The sequence below is a fragment of the Rhinolophus ferrumequinum genome, chromosome 13, assembly GCF_004115265.2.
Source record: "Rhinolophus ferrumequinum isolate MPI-CBG mRhiFer1 chromosome 13, mRhiFer1_v1.p, whole genome shotgun sequence".
Classification (NCBI taxonomy): domain Eukaryota; kingdom Metazoa; phylum Chordata; class Mammalia; order Chiroptera; family Rhinolophidae; genus Rhinolophus; species Rhinolophus ferrumequinum.
Window position 1 is genome coordinate 62171620 of NC_046296.1, and position 18540 is coordinate 62190159.

At 39.1% G+C, this 18540-nt stretch overlaps 1 protein-coding gene across 1 annotated transcript in view; it reads left to right on the forward strand.

Moving 5' to 3' along the window:
* The window catches only part of NBAS (NBAS subunit of NRZ tethering complex), a 272797-nt gene that overhangs the window by 141469 nt on the left and 112788 nt on the right, over positions 1-18540 (forward strand). Inside the window, exons 32-35 of the mRNA XM_033124755.1 lie at positions 2511-2624; positions 5645-5758; positions 8455-8612; positions 9357-9446. Coding sequence (XP_032980646.1) covers positions 2511-2624; positions 5645-5758; positions 8455-8612; positions 9357-9446 — 476 coding nt within the window. The remainder of the gene's footprint in view (positions 1-2510; positions 2625-5644; positions 5759-8454; positions 8613-9356; positions 9447-18540) is intronic.

Sequence of the window (18540 nt, forward strand, 5' to 3'; positions counted from 1 at the left end):
CTTTTCAATAACAGTTGAGATACATTGGTGAGAGCTACAGGGAAATGAGAGATCTTCAAGTATTAAAAGATACATACACACATATCCTTTTCATGTTCATGAGCTCCATTTTGAAAAGGAATTTTAGTTGCTGAAGACCTCTTCCTGACATGGAAACAAAATAATATCTAAATCTTGAATTCATGTAAATAAGAAGTCACATTTGAAAATATAATGTAGCATGTCCTACAATAAGCAATAAAAGAGAACTGTTGTAGTGCTTGTCCAGAGGGTCAAAAAATACATAAAGTGAAAAGTCCTTTTAACATGGCAGTTGCACTCTATTAGACTCCTACTCTCCAAATTAATTTAATGTACTTGAAACATTAGTAGTATGTCTTGCTTAGGGCATCAAGGAAACAAAGAACCAAATTTTAATGTTCCACTTAAAGGAAGTTTAGAGAAAATGATCCAAACTGGTTTCAGTTTTCCACTTTGATTTTATTGAGCTAGAGAGTGGTGATAGTAAGGAAATCACCTTATTGGAGTTACTGAAGCAAGAGTTTCTCTAAGAAAAATACAAGGATTCATTAAAGGCCATAAACACATCTATGAAAACCCCACGTTTTTACATATGTAGGATGATGGTACTATCTATGACAGCATTTTTTTGAAAATAAAATTAGAAACATGTAGGAAGCACCTTTGTCATAATTTGAAATAATAAAGTAGTGATACATATTTTCTGAAAATATATGCTACGAGAAAAATCCATAAAACAGTAGAAGATTTTGAGTAAGAAAAACAATTTTTTGATTAAGAAAAGTAATGGAAAAGTTTGAAATATATTGTATCAGTTTTCGCTAGACTGTGCCATAGTAAAAAAAAACTCAGAAATTTCATGATAACAAGTTTATTTCTTGCTCACGGTCACGTCTGTATCTCCACTCCCTGAAACGTGGCATTCTCATGGTAAGGGGAAAGGTCAGCAGTGGAGCCTATGGTGGCTCTGAAGCATTTGCTCAGAAGTGGCGTATGTCACTTCCACTTTCATTCTGTTGCCCATAGAAGTTACATGGCCACACCTAATGTTAGTGAGTCAGGTATTTGGGATATGAGTAATTTCAGTGACTGCTGGAAAACAGTGATACGGTCTGCAGAATGTAGATGTTGGCTGCTGTGGCTGTGAAATAAGTAGCTGAAGGAAGTCTACATCTAGCTTGTATTTTATAGTCAAGGTCACAACAGGATTACTGGACCAGCAGTGGCATCAGTAGCCACCTTGAAATGGCCCAATGCACATGCACGTATTATGGAATAAGAGGATGTGATATTTGCAACTTAGTCTCAAAAGGTTCAGAAAAAACATGTATGTGCATATATGTATTTGTGTGTATATATGTATGTGGGGAGGGAGGGAATGCATGTGTGACTGCACATGTGAATGAGCAAATTGTTAACAATTGGTTAAGCTTGGCCAAAAGTATAGAGGTGTTTTTGTACTATTCTTGCAGCCCTTCTGTAAGTTTGAAATTAAATCATCATAAAGACTTACTAATAAAAAGAGCCCATTCCAAAGAAAAACCACCACCTCTCTCCTTATATCCCAACCCCTAGAAGTTTCGGGGGAACATGGGATGAATGGGATATAGCCATGGGTTTAGGAATGGGTAAAGGAATGAAAGTGTAAGAAACATTGAAGGAGCTGTGTTAAATTCTGGTCCCATCGCTTTTCCTGTGACCTTGACCAAAGTACTTAACCTTTCTGCACCTCCGTTTCTTCCCCTGAGGATAATGGTACCTGCCTTGTAAGGATCTGCCTTGTAGGGTTAATATGATAAAGCACCTGTAACAGTGCCTGGGACATGGGTCGTGTTCATTTAATGTCAGCTGCTATCATTAAGTTTTTGTTGTATTTATTGGGGCGCAGCCTCCCAGGTAGTGCCATACTTCTTAAAGGTTGACACCTAAATAAACACCATTTCTTCCTAGCATGTACATAATACTTTTTAACTAAAGCTTTTTCTTGTCCCCTTTATTTTAAGTGTTCTTAATTACCTCATAGTGTGAATTGGTATGATCAGATGTGTTTTATTTTCCTAACAGCCAGCTTAAGTGAGAGCATGGCTTCTGTTTTTGGGGGAGGGTTAATGCATTGGAACAGTGAGCGCTTCTGGGGTGATGTTGTGGAGATAGAAAACGGATATGGAACATGGAATGGATTTCACTGTGGTGAGGGCAAGGTCCCTAGGGCCTGACCTGGCACTTGAAAATGTGACACTTTTTCCTGGCTTCAGAAAGCCAATTCACTTGCTCTTTCAGAAGTTTGGTGACAGAAAAGATCCATGTTGTACATTATTCAGAAGCAGCAATAACTTGAGTTAAAAAAATATCGTGTCTTTTACTCCTTTTTGATCTGGAGGCTAGCACCATTTTCATTTGATTTGGTTGCCTTTTGTTAGGAAGGTAATGATGCCCTTTGGTGATGCCCCTGGTTTCAAGTCTTGATTTAGCTTGTCTTTCTCTCCTAGTGCGATTGTGTGCTGATCGGGTCAGCCTCATCAAGGAGTGTATTTACCAGTCCCCCACCTGCTACAAGCAATCCACGAAGCTCCTGGGCCTTGCTGAGTTGCTGAAGGTAGCTGGTAAGTTTTGGATGCTGCACTGTAAAGTTTCTGTGTCATCCTCATCATGATTTTAGGCGAACCTCAGAATATATACCTACAGATGTCAGAAGAGCTGCTTTTCGGCAAGGATATATCTTTCCTAGAAAGACTGGAATGTTATGAAAGTGTCACACTGCACCTCTGCATAGGGCTTTGTGAGTGTCCTCTTAACATGACAACCAGTTTCTCCCACAACACTTGCTCCACCAGAGAGCAAGGAGGAACCTGCAGTGCCTTATGACCTAATCTTGGACGCCGTACATCATCGTTCCCTCCTTATTCTGTCTGTTAGAAGTAAATCACTAACCAGCCTCCACTCAAGGGGCGGAGCATCAAGCTCCATCTTTAGAAGAGACTATCAGAGAATTTGTGGACGTAGGTTAAATTATATTTCATGTACTCAAAGCCTTGTCATGCCACCATTAATCTTCTCTTACTCACATTAAATATCTGAATTATTTTCTTGAATAGATTTCTAGTCTGACCGTACTCCTGGACGTTCCCCCTAAGAGTCTTATTTTGTTCTGTTTGTAATATTTTTCTAGACACCATTCTTTTCAGGTCTGTTTTCAGTTATGCTTTTCCTTTTAACCACCTGCTCAGACTGGAACTTTCTAGAATTAAAAGCAGTTAAATATCTGTACTTTGAACTTCAAGATGAATGTTTGACCCGTCTTCATATAAAAGTTTACATTAATAATAATAATTGTCATTTTATGCTTTTATACTTATCTAAGTTACTGTGTCTCTTATAGCAGACATACTGAATTTCATATTGAACATGAGGAAACAGGAATAAAGAAGTTAAATCATTTATTGAAGATTTCACGGTTACAAAAACTTTCTTACTTTGAATCCTTTGCTTTTGTCCTATTTTTCCACCTTTTTTGACATTAGGTAATCAATAGACCCTTACTTAAAGTCAGCTGATTAGGGGCTTTCATTACATCCCTAAAATACCTTCACAGCACCACCACCTGGAGTGTTGTTTGTAGCCGAGCCAAGTTGACACATGGAAAACAAAAATCACACCTGGCCCTTTCAGTTTTGATTTAGATATTCTGAATAAATGCAGACATTTGAAAAGTATTATCTGGGAAATAGGTTTTTACATTAAGTGTGATATGTGCATTTATTATTAACAAACATTTATGTTCCATTTCTCATATTACATGTTAGTGTAGGGTTGGAAAAATTTTCCCTTCTTCCCTTCTAGGTTCTTTGGCTGATCTAATAATTGAACATAAGACAGATGAAGAGGAGAAAAACTAATTTGATGCCTACGGGAGCCCCATAAAGACATGATATTCAAAGGCATTCAGGCAGTTGAGGCTTAGATACTTTCCTGAGCTAAGGAGAGGGGACAGGGGTCTGGGCTTCGAAGGGAAGGAAGCCGATTCACAGGAGATGGAGAGAGCACATATTTGCTCAGCCGCCTTTGCTATGCCTGCCCATACGTCTTCCTGATGTAAAAAGTTCTCTCTGATAACAGCTCTCTTCCTGGTACAGGGAGGCTCCCTATTGAAATTCGTGTGGGCAGTGAAGGGGGAGGTCAGAGCTCTTCCGGAGTCTGTGGGGTCTTGATCGCCTTCAGCTCAAAACAAGCCACGTTCCAAAGTGGTACATTTTGGGTGACATATTCTGTTCCCCTTCATTAGTGACATTAAACATGAGTGAGTTTTCTGATAATGTTATAAATCTTAGTGCAGTATCATCTTTTCCTTTTTTTTTTTTTTTTTACTTAAGAAACGTTTTAGATTAGCTTGGGCCAATGCTTACCTTGGATTTTATTAAACCTTAGAAGCACAGAAAGAAGATTCATGGGGAGATATTATCAAGTTTCATTCAACCCTCTCTGTGATACGTTTCGTTTTTCTTCCAAACCATACTACAGCTTAAAAATGCAAAGACCATATACATATTTTCTGTGTTTTTTTTTCCCCTGGAAATACTGAAAATAATCTTAAGGTTCTACTACCTCATTAAAATACACATTTTTTCTTTTTTTTAGCCTAAACGTACCAATTGTATTTGTATTATAACTTTGAATTATTTGTCTTATAATGGAAAATTACATTCTGCATTGAACCTACGCCCATTTCATTGAGGATTTATATTTTTGAGCCTCTGTTACGTGCGTGACTTGGTGCTGAATATTGAGAATTCAACAAGGGAAGCAGCCCATCTTCCAAGAGCTTAAATTCTGGTAGAGGGTGTAGACTGTTATAAGATAATCACAATAAATTGGTATTCAGAGAACTAAAAGTAAAGGAACGTAGAGGAGGGGCACCTAAAACACGTACTTTATATGAAGAAAGTGTGGCGATGTCAAAGAAGGAAGTGACATCCCAGCTGACTTCTGAAAGTGTTCTTGGGAAAGTAATTGAAGGTCTTTGTGTTAACATAAGCTGAATTTGGTATGTGGTTTTAGAGGTTAGACGTTCACTATGATAAATAAAAGATTAGCACTGTCAGTGAAACTGTAAAATTACATCCGTTTTACTTTGCGTTTAAGTTTCCCCCCTTATCTTTCCCCCCTTCTCCCGCCTCCCCCCACACTCTGGTTCAAGCCATTGTTTCTTAACGTAATTGTGTAGGACACGTGCTGGTATTTTGAGCCTTAAGTTTCCCCCCTTATATTTGTCATTTATTAATTATAATTAGAAACAGAACATTCAAAGGCCAAAATATTAAAAGAAAAATTTTTTTTAAGCAACATTTTAAAAGTCCCTGTTGGGAGGAAAACTTTTCCTCTACCTAGTTAGGTTGGAATGGCTCGTCTGGGGCTGCTGTTAATCCTCCGTTGCTTGGGAGACTGAGACCTGATTCAATTAATAAGTAGCTGGAAGGTCAAAGGTATGGGGACATCTTGTCTTAGAATCTTTTAAAATCAGTCTGATCTTTATTTTTTATTTTTGAGTTAATTTGACAAACTGTTAATGAGCTCCTTTAGCAGTTGATGCTGTTGAAATCATTGCGTCATTTGTATGTGTTCACAGGTGAAAACCCAGAAGAAAGGCAGGGGCAGGTTCTTATCCTTCTCGTTGAGCAAGCCCTTCGTTTCCATGACTACAAAGCAGCCAGTGTGCACTGTCGGGAGCTGATGGCCACAGGTGAAGTAGACGGACTACTTAACACTTAGCTCATGTCCTCTGTACATGATAAGGCAGGGAATGGTCTGTTCTGAAATCACGTTGCCCGAATGGTAAGCCAGCCACATTGTGGTCATAAGACCTGTGAGGCATCTGGTGAGCTCTGATACGTATGAGTGCTGTGTGCTTAGATATTAATAGAAGTACTTGGAGGTGCTCAGGGGTTCTGTTTTCTCGGAGATTGTGGTTGCTTTCCATTTCCTATTAATACAGTCTCATACGTTTAAGAACAATTTTAATGTAAAACTACTTCAATGCCTTTTAATGTATTTGCTATCTAAAAAAAATTAAATTATTGAAGTATCTACGATTTGTGACGACATAGTCAATATCTCTGTTCTTTAATTGTTTTAGAAAAGATCACAGAGTGTTTTTTAAATGAATGTTGAGAAGTTGGGAAGTAGTTTGTAACCTAAAGTTTTCCAGATTGAAATTCTAATTCAGGACTCTGGAGGATAAGCAGATTTTATTGTGGAATCATGTCTCTGTTACAGAACATGACACATTCTTTAGTGGGGTATGAGATGACGTGTTATCACGGTCTCTGTACTAAATGATTTACTTTTTGTAGCTGTGCCTGAAGCTATAGAAGCTCAAACACGTCTTTTTACCCACTGTCAATCATAGTGAGTGTTTAAAAATACAGTGCTTCTCTTTGTGATAATTCATGGAGCTGTGCACCTATGATTTGCATACCTTTTGTATGTATATTATTAAAAAACTGTTATTCCTACACTTTTTAAAAGTAGTGAGGAAGACTTTATGCAAGACTTTTGCAATAGATGTTAAGACTTGCAATAAGGGGAGAGGATTGAGCTGAGCTCTGAATATAGAAAAGACAGTTTGGGATTTATAGCTAAGGAACAGGGTGGGGGAAGGGTCAGTAGATGGAAAATTACTGTGATGAGACATCCAGGGTAGGGGGATTCTTGCTGAAGGCAGGCCAGGCTGATCTCAAATGTCCAGGATGAAGGATAAGGAATTGATCAGATATCAAAGGTGATCAGTTGTCCAGGGCGAGAGACTGACTTAGCAGGATTCTTGCTAAAACTGGGCCAAGGTGCAGGCCTAGTGGAGAAGAGCGCTCAGAGCAGCCTGGTGGGGTTAGTCAAGGAGAGCCTTCGTCAGTACAGCTCTGCAAATGTTTAGAACTCTGGAAAAAAACTCAGTGGTTTATAACCTCAGCATTAGCAAATTATTGTCCTAAAAGAGCTGTTTCTATAATATTAACCAAGTGGTTTCACAACATAAGTTCAGAATAATTGTGTTTTCTGAGAAAACATTGTATTACTCTAAAATTGTTCATTTAGAGAGCTTTGTCATCATTTTATTCCTGTAAGGTGGCACTTGGATTAATTTTTACTTCATATATTTAGAATAACTATTTTAGACTGAGGCTTTTATACTTGGGGAAAAAAAGCTCTGCTTTCAAACCGGAACTCCTTCGAAGGAGAATAAGTAAGAATTCACAGTGTTAAAATTGTATAGGAAATAGATCTTCACTGGGAGTCAGGGGCTGGCTGTGTTCTTGGCACTGTCCTTGGATTTCTCCTATAAAGTGAGTGAGTGTGCGTAGCTGTCTAGAATAATTTTTCTGTTTCTAGCACTTTGCAGTTTACAAAATTCTTTTAAATACAAATGTTATTCAACCCTTTCAACAACCCAACGAAGAAGGCATTATTATTATTGTCCCTTTGTGTAGTAGTAAAGGAAGTGTGATCCTTGGGCCTTTGTCAGGCTCACCCCAGTGCTAACAGCAGGGATGGGCCATGCCCTCAAGTCTTCTGAATGTAGGTGATCCAGCCTTTTACTCAGTACTGAAGCTCAGTAGATGATTTGTAGTCATTCTCAGGTCATGTAAAATTTAACAGAGTTGATCAGCAAAACTTGTCTGGAGTAGTGTCAAACTTTCTGGAAAATAAACCAGCCTAATATTTCTTTTCTACCTTAGATCCTTATGTGTTTCTGGTTATATGATGTGTGATTAAACAATACAGTGAATGTTTAAATAAAAAAAATATTACAATAAAAGTCACATTGCTATTAATCCCCCTCAAAATACCCCTCTTCACTTCAAACACACTTATCCATCATTCTTGCCACTTTCTGCAGCAGTTCTGGAAGTCCTCTTTCGTGTATGTCTTTAGTTGCGCTGTAATGGTTGCCTCCATGTCCTGAATCATTTTAACTTTGGTGAAGAGCCAGAAGTCACATGGTGCCAGATCCAGTGAGTAAGATGGATGGAACATACCCTAATGTTTTTATATGACAGAAATTACCATATACCAGAACCAGTGTGTGACATGGCACATTGTTATGATGGAGGATGATTTTCAGCATACTTTAAAACACACCTTCTCTCAACCGTAGCTCACACCCGACTGACTGCACCAAACAAATTGAAACTTGTCACACACTGTTCGTAAGGTTCAACACGCCGCTTCCTGTCTTGAAGATCCCTGCTTTTCCGGATGGCATTCGGCAGCAGCATTCACTGTAGTTTTTTTCACACCTCATATAAAATTATGCATTACTGATAGAATGATTTTGCTTTGGTCACAAGACCTGAGCAAAAAGCCACTGAATTTCTTATGTTAAATTGGTGATTTTTTTTTTCTGGTGAAAATCAGTTTGTTTTTTTCTTGCCAATTTTGCAGGTTATTCTAAAAGTTGGGATGTTTGTAGCCAATTAGGACAATCGGAAGGTTTCCAGGACTTGGCCACTCGTCAAGAGCTCATGGCTTTTGCTCTGACACATTGCCCGCCAAGCAGCATTGAACTTCTTTTGGCAGCTAGCAGCTCTCTGCAGACGGAAGTAAGTGCTCCCGATAAAGTACATCTTGAACTGTATCATGAGCATTTTGTGGAGTATGTGGATCTGAGGTTTGTGGTCATTTTTAAAATCATGTAAGAATTTTAATTTATGAAAGAAAAACAGTCTGTCACTTATGTGAAAAGGGATTAGAAGATGTTTGGATGTAACATAGTGTTGTTTGCTTTATTAGAGTAAGGAAGCAGATGTGAGAAAAATAGGAAATAATATTAGAAATTAAATTATTGAATATAATGGGAAAAGTTAGTGTTGTCATGAATAAAACCTATTAGAGGTGACCATGTGAAATATAGCTGAAACCCTATAAATTAAAACCTGCGTGGCATTATCCCTTAGAGGTCCAGTGGAAATGGCAGGGGAGTGACCTTTGGTTGGGGAGACGCTAAATTTCCTAAAATAACAGGGTAGATCTACATACGAGACAATAGTGCTCTTGTTGGAAAACACTGTTAAACATAGGGAGAGATTCTGAAATTCCCATTTTCATATCCTAGTCATTTGTTGCATTGGATATAAGTTTTCTCACAGCTGATTCTTATATCTAAAACTGTTGCATCTTTGTGAAGCTGTTCCCGTCTTGAAGGAAGCCTGTTACTGAAAAGTATTCATTGTGAAATAGCATTTTTTTTTCCTCAAAAGAGTACTTCTTAAATGTCTAGCCTACATTGTGAAGAGAGGCAAATTTAAAGACAATTTCTTTATAATATATGATGTTCTTTTTTTCAGATTCTTTATCAAAGAGTGAATTTCCAGATCCATCGGGAAAGAGGGGAGAGTACCAATGTTTCACCATTAATTAGTAAAGCGCTACCAGAGGTAAGTTAGTTTAAGAGGGAGGGAAGTGTTTAAAGGGTGGCTGTGAGTGGAATGAAATGGTATATGAGAGGGGTTTTGTGTGTGTGTGTGTGTGTGTGTGTGTCTTTATGTCTGTAGAGACTTGTTTTAAAAACTTTCTTTTGTGTGTGAATATAACATTCACCTAGAAAAATACACAACGAAAAAATGTCCAGGTCAATAAGTTATCTTATCACAAAGAAAATATCCATGAAGCTACCACACAGTTAACGAAATAGTCGTGACTAGTTCTTCCACAAGACCCCCCTCCCCATTCACCCCACCCCACCCGGCCTCCCAATTTAGTTTCTCCTGTCTCCTTCCAGAGATCACCCCTGTCCTGACTATTCCTAATACCAGATCTTTGTGTTTATTTGTTCTTGTTTTAAATAATTTTAATACCTGTTACACCCCTCTCAATATGATGGGCTTAATTTTATCTGTTTTTATGTTTACTTATAGAAATAGTTACGCTCCATATTTTGTTTGTGAGATTCATCTGTGCTGATGTATGTAGTGTAGTTTATTCACTGTTACTGTCGCGCAGAAATTAGTTGCCGTGTGCGTATATGATGGTTCATGCTCTAAGGTCCACTGCCATTGGTTTGTTTTCAGTTTTGGCTGCTTAGAATAATGCTCCTTTGGCACTTTGTACATCTCCAGTGCGGCTGCTTCCTTTCTCCTGGCGCCTACCTACCTCGCCCTGGAAGACTGTGTTGTCAGATGTGTGTGTGTTCAACCTCAGCCCATAATCCCCAAATGATTTTCCAGAGTGATTTTTACCAGTTGGACGCTGACAGCACTGTTTGCGAGTTCCATTTACTCCATTCTAGCACCTTGGCACTGTTCGTTTTCTGTGTATTCGTGATTTTGATTTGCATTTTTCTGATTCCTGATGAGATGGGATTCTCTCAGGAGAGGTCTTCTTTTGTGAGCCAGTTCTATTCTTCTGCCCATTTTTGATTGGCCTTTATTCCCTTTTCCCTTTCTCCATTGAAATTCTTATGAATAAAATTTGTCAGAACCAATTAAGGAGGAAGTATATACCCAGTGACACCTCTCTTCCCTTGGTCATTGTTTGCTCCATGGAATTTAACTTTTCCTGACTGTTTCTAGCCACAAAATTGGCATTTTTTTTTTAGGTCAAAGAAAGTAGCCCTGTTCCTGATAGTCTAATTAGATAGATTAAAAAATGATAATCCTCGATTTATTACAGAATTATACACTTGAAACCTATGCAATTTTATTCTGTTGTCACCCCAATAAATTTTAATTAAAAAATGGTAATTCTCTTTATAGATTGGTTTTCCACAGGATTCATTTAAATTGTAAGTTTTATATCCAAAGTGTAAAATGTCATTCATTTTCCTAGTAACCTGTTGTGATAGGTGAACTGCGTCTAATCTTTGTTTTTTAAATTAAATTTATTGGAGTGACAATGGTTAGTAAAATTATATAGGTTTCAAGTGTACATATCTATAAAACATAATCTATATATCACACTCTGTGCTCACCTCCCAGAGTCAGTTCTCCTTCCCTCACCATTAATCTTTTGTTTTAATTGGCTATATCCATTTTGTCAAATTGATTTGTAGTGGTGTACTATATAGTTACTTTTAAAACTCTCCTACAGTTATGGAATCTATTGATGGAAAGTTAGGACAAAACTATGGAATGGGTATAATTGCCCCATTTCAATAACTTTCTTTTATATTAAAATTCAATTTGACAAACATGGAATGTACATGTGTATCCCTAGTTCAGTGCTAAGTGGTCTCAAAGTTGTTATAATGCGACTTTTTGCCCTTCAGGAGTTTTCCTCTAATCCTCCTGTGATGCTGACTCCAGTGCAGCACTGACCCCTCAGATTTTCTCCAGTGAGGGAAATGTTCTGTATCTCCACTGGCCAGCGTGGTGGCCACTGGCCCCATGTAGATATTGAGTACTTGAAACATGGCTATGTACTAAGGAATCACATTTTAAATTGTGTTATATTTAGTTAAGTCAAAATTAAATAACCACATGTAACCACTGGCTACCAGACTGGACCTCACTGTTCTAGAAGCTCAGACACTCAGTAGACAGTTGTGTTCTGCCATCAGCACTGTGGATGGTGCATTTTTGTTGTTGTTGTGGTTGTTGTTGTTACACTTCCTCAGGACGGAAGCCGTAGGATTTTCTGGGGGCTCGGAGGGGTGGGGCTACATCTGTCCTTTGGCATGTTTTGACTTCCAGTCGTACTGATTAGTTACTGTTCGGTTTTCCTCACTGGATGTGGAAGCACATTAAATTCTGTGATGTTTCCTCCATGGGATTCAGAGCAGCTCTTCCACTGGCCACAGTTGCCAAGTGTTCTTTGTGTTAGGAGTTGGCAAATTTTCCCATCATTCAAGATCTATTTGAAGACCTACTTTTAATGAGATCTTCTTTGTCCCAAGTGTTGTATCTTTTGAGCCTCGGATCCCTCCCTACTTGGTCCAGCCACATCTCCCGCTCTGTCTCTCCAGCCTCCTCTCTTTTCATGCCTTCCAAATATGCGCTGTGTTCCAGTCACACTCACGTCGCCACCGTTCCCTGAGTAGACTCTTGCGCACCACGGGTGTGACTGAGAGTTTGTTCTCTGCTTTTCTTGTCTTGTGGTCTGGTCCACATTACCTCACTCCTCCCGTCGAAAGGATCATTTTCTTTGTAGTTTTCCTTGAGTCCTCTCCTTGTCCCCTCTTCTTTATCCCCGCATTCTCACACCTTTGTGTCAGCACTTGTATGTATGGTACTGTGTGGTAACTGCAAGTATGAGTTTATCTTTGTAGTCTCTCCATAGAGTGCTTGTCACGTAGTGAATGCCTAGGAAATGTTAGATAAAGCTCAGCTGGACACTCCCACTGCATCTAGTTAGTCTGTGGTAGAAATGAATTATAAAATAGATTTTAGCCTAAAACCTAAGGGATTTCCCATTTCACTCATATGTGTGTGCCGTGGTGGCTGAGGTCCTGTTGTTTTGGCCAATGTGAGGGTGTACCATTTCAATGTTCAATATAGAAGTGCAAAGTGTTTCTATTGAGTTCGGCTCCATAGCTTATTCTGAAGCCCTGTCCTTCTTTGTTAAATCCATGAAAAGCCTTTGTGACTTTTGGGTTTCCTATCATCTGGTTCTATAATGAATTAGAAACTGTTGGCCTGGCCCCTGGGTGGCTTCTTTGGAATAGGACATGCTGTGTGACCACAGGTGGGCACATATTGCTCCATTAGAAGCTCATTAGTAAATGCAGGAGACCAGCAGCTGTCCTTTACATGGTCCCCTTAGCAAGGAAAGGGAATTAATTCAAAATGATTGTCTCTCCCCCCGCACCCCCCGCCCAAGTCCTTAAAAGCTTTCCTGTCTTCCTTTGTCCTCTTTCATCAAGTTGTCATGGATCTGGACCTCATGAAGCCCTAATCTAAACGCTCAGCAGACACATCATGGCTTTGATTCATGAAGCACATTGCAGAATATTATAGCTGCTATTACTACATTACAATACAGTGCCTAGCTATGAGAAGCCATAGTTATAATAACCACATTCAGTTATAACTCATGTATGAGAGCTGGCTGTATGTGTAATCTGCTTAATGCCCAAGACTTTCATTACTCAGTTGGGAAAATCATGATTTTTATTTATATATCCCAGCAAAGTAAAGATGTAATTGTTGTGCAGTAGTATTTGCATGAGGACAAGTGTGGCCTACATGCTTGAAGGTATTGGCTGTTGTCCCTGAGACCAAGGTGTTTGTTTATAAATAGCACAAAATACAATGTAAAAAATGACCAAAATTACAGTTTTCCAGTTTATTAATGTTGGCTATTACTTTTTAGAAGTAACAGTATTCCACCAGTTATAGTAACATTTTGTTTAACTAGTGTGAGTTATATCACTTAGCCAAGGAGGTTTTCCCCAGATACATCTAATGAGAGTTGGAAATGGATTACATACAAGGTTCCCATTAAAAAAAATCATTTGAACTGGAGGAAAACTCGTTAGGGACATTTTAAGTGGCTACAGATTTATACAACTGGACTAATTTGTGATTACAGCTGGGGCGTGGACTAAGCAATGAACTATTTTGAATTTATAAAAGGTTTGAAATAAACTATTTTAACTATTCAAATAAACGTGAGCAAGATGGCAGCTGCATCTCAATGTCATGGACCACCCTTTCTTTCCACTCACCGGTTGTTGGTGTGGGTTGTTTCTACTTTGTCACTCTGCCATGAGTAATGTTGCTGGGAGCATTGGTGTGCACGTCTTTGTGGGGGAAAATGTTTTGATTTTCTGTCTAGGCACCTGGGAGCAGAACTGATGGCATGGTATAGATAGATTTGCACATTTGCCAGTTGCTGTCCAGAGTGGCTGCAGCATTACACGTTCCCATGGGGAAGCATTACACTTGTTACTGACTGGCTTTCTGACAAAAGTCATTCTTACGGATGTGCGTGGCATCTCGTTATCATTTGGTACGCAGTTTTCAAACAACTAGTGGTAATGAGCATCTATTCATGTGCTTTTTTTTTTGCCATTTCTATACCTTCTTTGGTGAAATGGCTATAAATATTTTGCCCATTTTGTAACTGGGTTATTTTCGTTTTCTTATAGAGCTGTAACAGTTTTTCTTTCTTTTTTTTATTCTGGATACAACTACTTTATCAGATGTATGAGTTGGAAATACAGTGTGTGACTTGACGTGTTACTTTCTTAAGTAAGTGGCTTTTGAGTGCACATTTTTTAAAGTTGCTAAGTCCAGTTTATCAATGTTTTCTTTTATTGCTGTGCTTTTGGTGTTGTACCGGGGGTGCCAAAAAAATGTACATATTTTAAGAGTTGTTATCTATGTATTACCTTTCAAAGTTGAATTGAATTACAGTAGCAATGTGTAGTATGACATTCGTTCAAAAAATGGCGTTAATCAAATGAATGCTAGTTTATACAGTTTTTTCCTTTCTTAAAATGTATATACATTTTTTTTTGGCACCTTCTGTATTTAAGAAATATGCGCCTAACTCAGAGTTGTGAATATTTGATCCTGTGCTTTTTTTCTAGGAGTTTTATAGTTTCATCTCTTATAGTATATTTATTGATAAGTCAGTAACGAGACGCCACTCTAGACTTGAAGAAAACCCACATACAAAAAGATGAATTTAGAACTTTACCTCCTACTATACACAAAAATTAGCTTAATAGAATTATATTTGTTTTGTTTTCTTTTATGTTTCATGGTAACTTGTTCTTTCTTAAAGGGTTTTAAATCTGATATTTAGTATGCACAAAGACGTCAGTTGGTATTTTGAAATTTTAAATGAAATAGATTTCTCTGGAGTGGATTTTTGTTACAATTACTGTTCTAGTAATTGTCTTCTCCCCCACCGCCACTCTCCATATGTTTTGGAATTGTGGTTTGCAGGCTTATTTTGAGTCATCCCATTCACTTTAATTTTTCTCTCTCCAGACCGGATCTAAAGATTTCTGTACACTTGTAGTTTCCCCCAATCTAACCCCTTGGTGCTTCACTCCAGAACTACGTGCTATAGTAGCTTTTCGCATGGGGTCCCTTCCCCATTATAATGCTGAGGAAATGAGAAATACACACAGGGAGCCAAAGAGGATTTTGGTCCAGTTCCTTTCGGCCCTTCTTTGTTCTCTGCCTTTCTAGGCCAGCAGCTTTATATAAAAAGCTGGCTGAAGTCCCCTCTTAGACAGGTTTTTTTGAGTCACAGTTTTTTGGAAAGGGGCATCTGGCAGCTATTGGCAACATCTGAATTCTGAGCCTCAAAATGTTGAATTCTATTGAATTTGAATGTCTATTGATTCATTTTTCTATTCTCAGTATTTTGGAGCACACCGGTCATACTGAAAACATGACTTCATTGCTTCAACTTGACTGTAATTTATAATGTTTTCTGTAATTTCAAAAATAGTACAAGTATTTATTTTAACAGTCCATTTAACGGAAGCAGGGGTTCAGATAATCAACGTAATCTGGCATATCTTATTTCTTTAAAGTAAAAAAGTGAGATGTGAAATATCTATGCTAAAATATTAACGGTTGTTAATAAGACGTACTTGGGAAAGTGGTAACTTTGGTTTTTCTGCTTTTTTAAAATATAAAATAATTTAATCAACAATACATTATAAGTTCTCTTTCTTCTCTGTCAGTTCTTTCCTTCCACCCATTTCATGAATCCCACTACCTGGAGGTAAACATTGTTAAGAGTGTGTGTGTGTGTGTGTGTGTGTGTGTGTATACATACATATATATACATATATACATATACATACATACACACACACATATGTATATATCCTTCCAGACTTTTCCTGAGTGTAGACAGATTTTCTGTACAGTTCTTCTCTGTATCCTGGGCAATTATTATTTTGTTTTTTAAAACTAAAATGGATTTATGCTGCATATATTACTTTGAAGCTTGCTTTTCTCATGTCATAGTATGTGTCCTGGACATTTGCTCTTGTCATTATATAGAGACTATTGATACAGTGGTGGAATAGTGGTCGTTGGATGCATATACCATGGTTTATTGTTTCCTTCGTTTGGGGACATAGTCTTTATGTTAGACTCAACCGCACTGAGCATGTTATGTGCACAGCTGTACATACTCATGCTGGCATTGCCCTGGGAGAAAGTGTTAGAAACGGACTCCTGACGTAGATAATTTACTGCTTTTTTTGGCTCATTCTTTACAACTTTTTGTCAGTAGTGACTTTTCCTTGTTGACTCTTGTGCCGCCAGCACCTCTGGGGACATAGTAGGTCCTCATGAACTTCAGTTTTGTTGCTTAATTATTTATTTAGTGTTTGGACAACATTGCCTGGTGAGGGTTCTCTATGGGAGACTGAGTTTACAGCTCTCATGACATCAGGGATTGGATGATACACTGTGCCAGCACAGTTCAGAAAGCCTTTCTCTGCATTTCTGTTGGGCTGCTGTGGTTTCTGTCTCAGTGAGGTCTGACCGAAGGAGGAAATAGTCTGCTCACGGGCGTGCGTGCAGGAGAACATGTTTGTTTAGTTGACAGCCTGACGACCAGGAGTGGGAGTCGTATTTTGAGCGACGTGGCAAATCTCTATCACAGATTTCCATTCCACACGAAGCTGCCGCCTCTTTTAGCACCACTCTTGGAATTTCAGTTTTTCCTTTCTTTCACTCTATCCATTCTTCACAGGGCCCATAATTTCTAATATATCTTTTGTTTTCTTAAAGTTTTACAGTAACTTTTAAAAAGGAATGCATTTTTACTTTTAATCTAGATTTGCTATTTAAATCCACTTGCAAGGGATTTTTTCCAAAAACAGTACATTCAAGTTGTCTGTCTTAGTTACAGTGAAATCGTGGGGTTTAAGTTCCCTTTCACTTTTTAAAATTTTTATTGGGAAATACTGGGGAACAGTGTGTTTCTCCAGGGCCCATCAGCTCCAAGTCATTGTCCTTCAGTCTAGTTGTGGAGGGCGCAGCTCAGCTCCAAGTCCAGTCGCCGTTTTTAATCTTTAGTTGCAGGGGACGCCGCCCACCATCCCATGCGGGAATTGAACCGGCAACCTTGTTGTTGAGAGCGCATGCTCTAACCAGTTGAACCATCCGCTTTCACTTTTAGGGACGCATTGTGGTCTGATCTCTTATCCTGCAGGTCTCCTTGGTACTGCACTGAGGGACTTGTCATATAGTCCTTTGCTTTCCTGAGCAGTGGCCATATCTTCTTTTTATCCATGATTTTTTGCCCACTCCCCATGAGGCTTTCTCTCCTTGCTGATTCACCAGAACGGCTTGTGTTTGGGTCACCAGTGACCTCTTGTGCTAACATTGTGGGTCAGCTCTCAGTCTCTTGTCTTGTTTGATGTGTCAGTAACCTTGGACACATACAGGTTTCAGGGACATCCCATTTGTCTTGTTCAGACCTCACTGGCCACTTACTGTGTTTGTCTTTGCTGGTCCTTCCACATCTCCTCAACTAAATAAATGTTGCATGACCCAGATCTCAGCCCTTAAACAAACCTCTTCTCTGTCTACACGCATTCCCTGGATGACGTCACCCATTTTCATGACTTTAAATATCAACTTTGTGTGGATGAGTGATTTCCTGCTGGGTAGCTCCGATCCTGATCTTCTGAGTTCCAGACTTGTATGTACGGCTGCTGACCTGACATCGATCCATACTTACATTTCTTACAGACATCCCAGTCAGTGCGTTAAAATTGAACCACTGACTTCAACACTGTGTGACCCGTCCCACACCCCGCCACCACCTTATGGATAGTGGTCTTTCTCTGGTTTTTCCTATGTGAGGAAATGGCAGCTCCAGCCATCCAGCTGTTTAGGCCCTAAACCTTGCTGTCATCCTTGGTTCCTCTCTTTCTCCCACATAACACATCCCATCTATCAAGACATCCTGCTGGCTTCACTTTCCCAGTGGACTTGCAATGGGACAATGTTTTGCCATCGCCACTGCTGCCACCCTGGTGTCAGTTAGCAGTGTCTCACCCACAGCCTTGTAGTATATTCTGCTTGTCTCCCTGCTTCTGTCCTTTCCTTTGCTGCAGTCTGAGCTCAACAAGGCAGCCAGAGCGAGTCTTTAAAACTATGTCAGAGCACCGCCTTCCTCAGGGTAAAACCGAACTTTGTACAATCTCCTGCCAGGACGCCCGTGATCTGTTTTCCCTACTGTCTGATTGACTCCCTGCTTCTCTCCTCCCCTATCCCCAACCCCCCACTGCAGTCCCTCTGCTCAGCAGACTCCAGTCACCTTGGCCTTGCCGTTCTATGAACAGTCCCAGCACCTTCTGCCTCTGTGGTCCACCTGGAATGTTCTTCCAAATCCAGGTGACGTGTCTTCTAACTTCCTTCAGATCTCTGCTCAAACATTGCCTCATTGAAAGCGTCCTTGGTTTCTGTATACACAGTTACAGTATCCCCTCCACGCATACACCACTTTATTTTTTCTCCCTAGCTCTTATCATTTATCTGATAGACTTCTCTGACAGGCCTTTATGTTTTTTTTTTTTTATCTCCTCTTGGGATTTATGATCTTTGT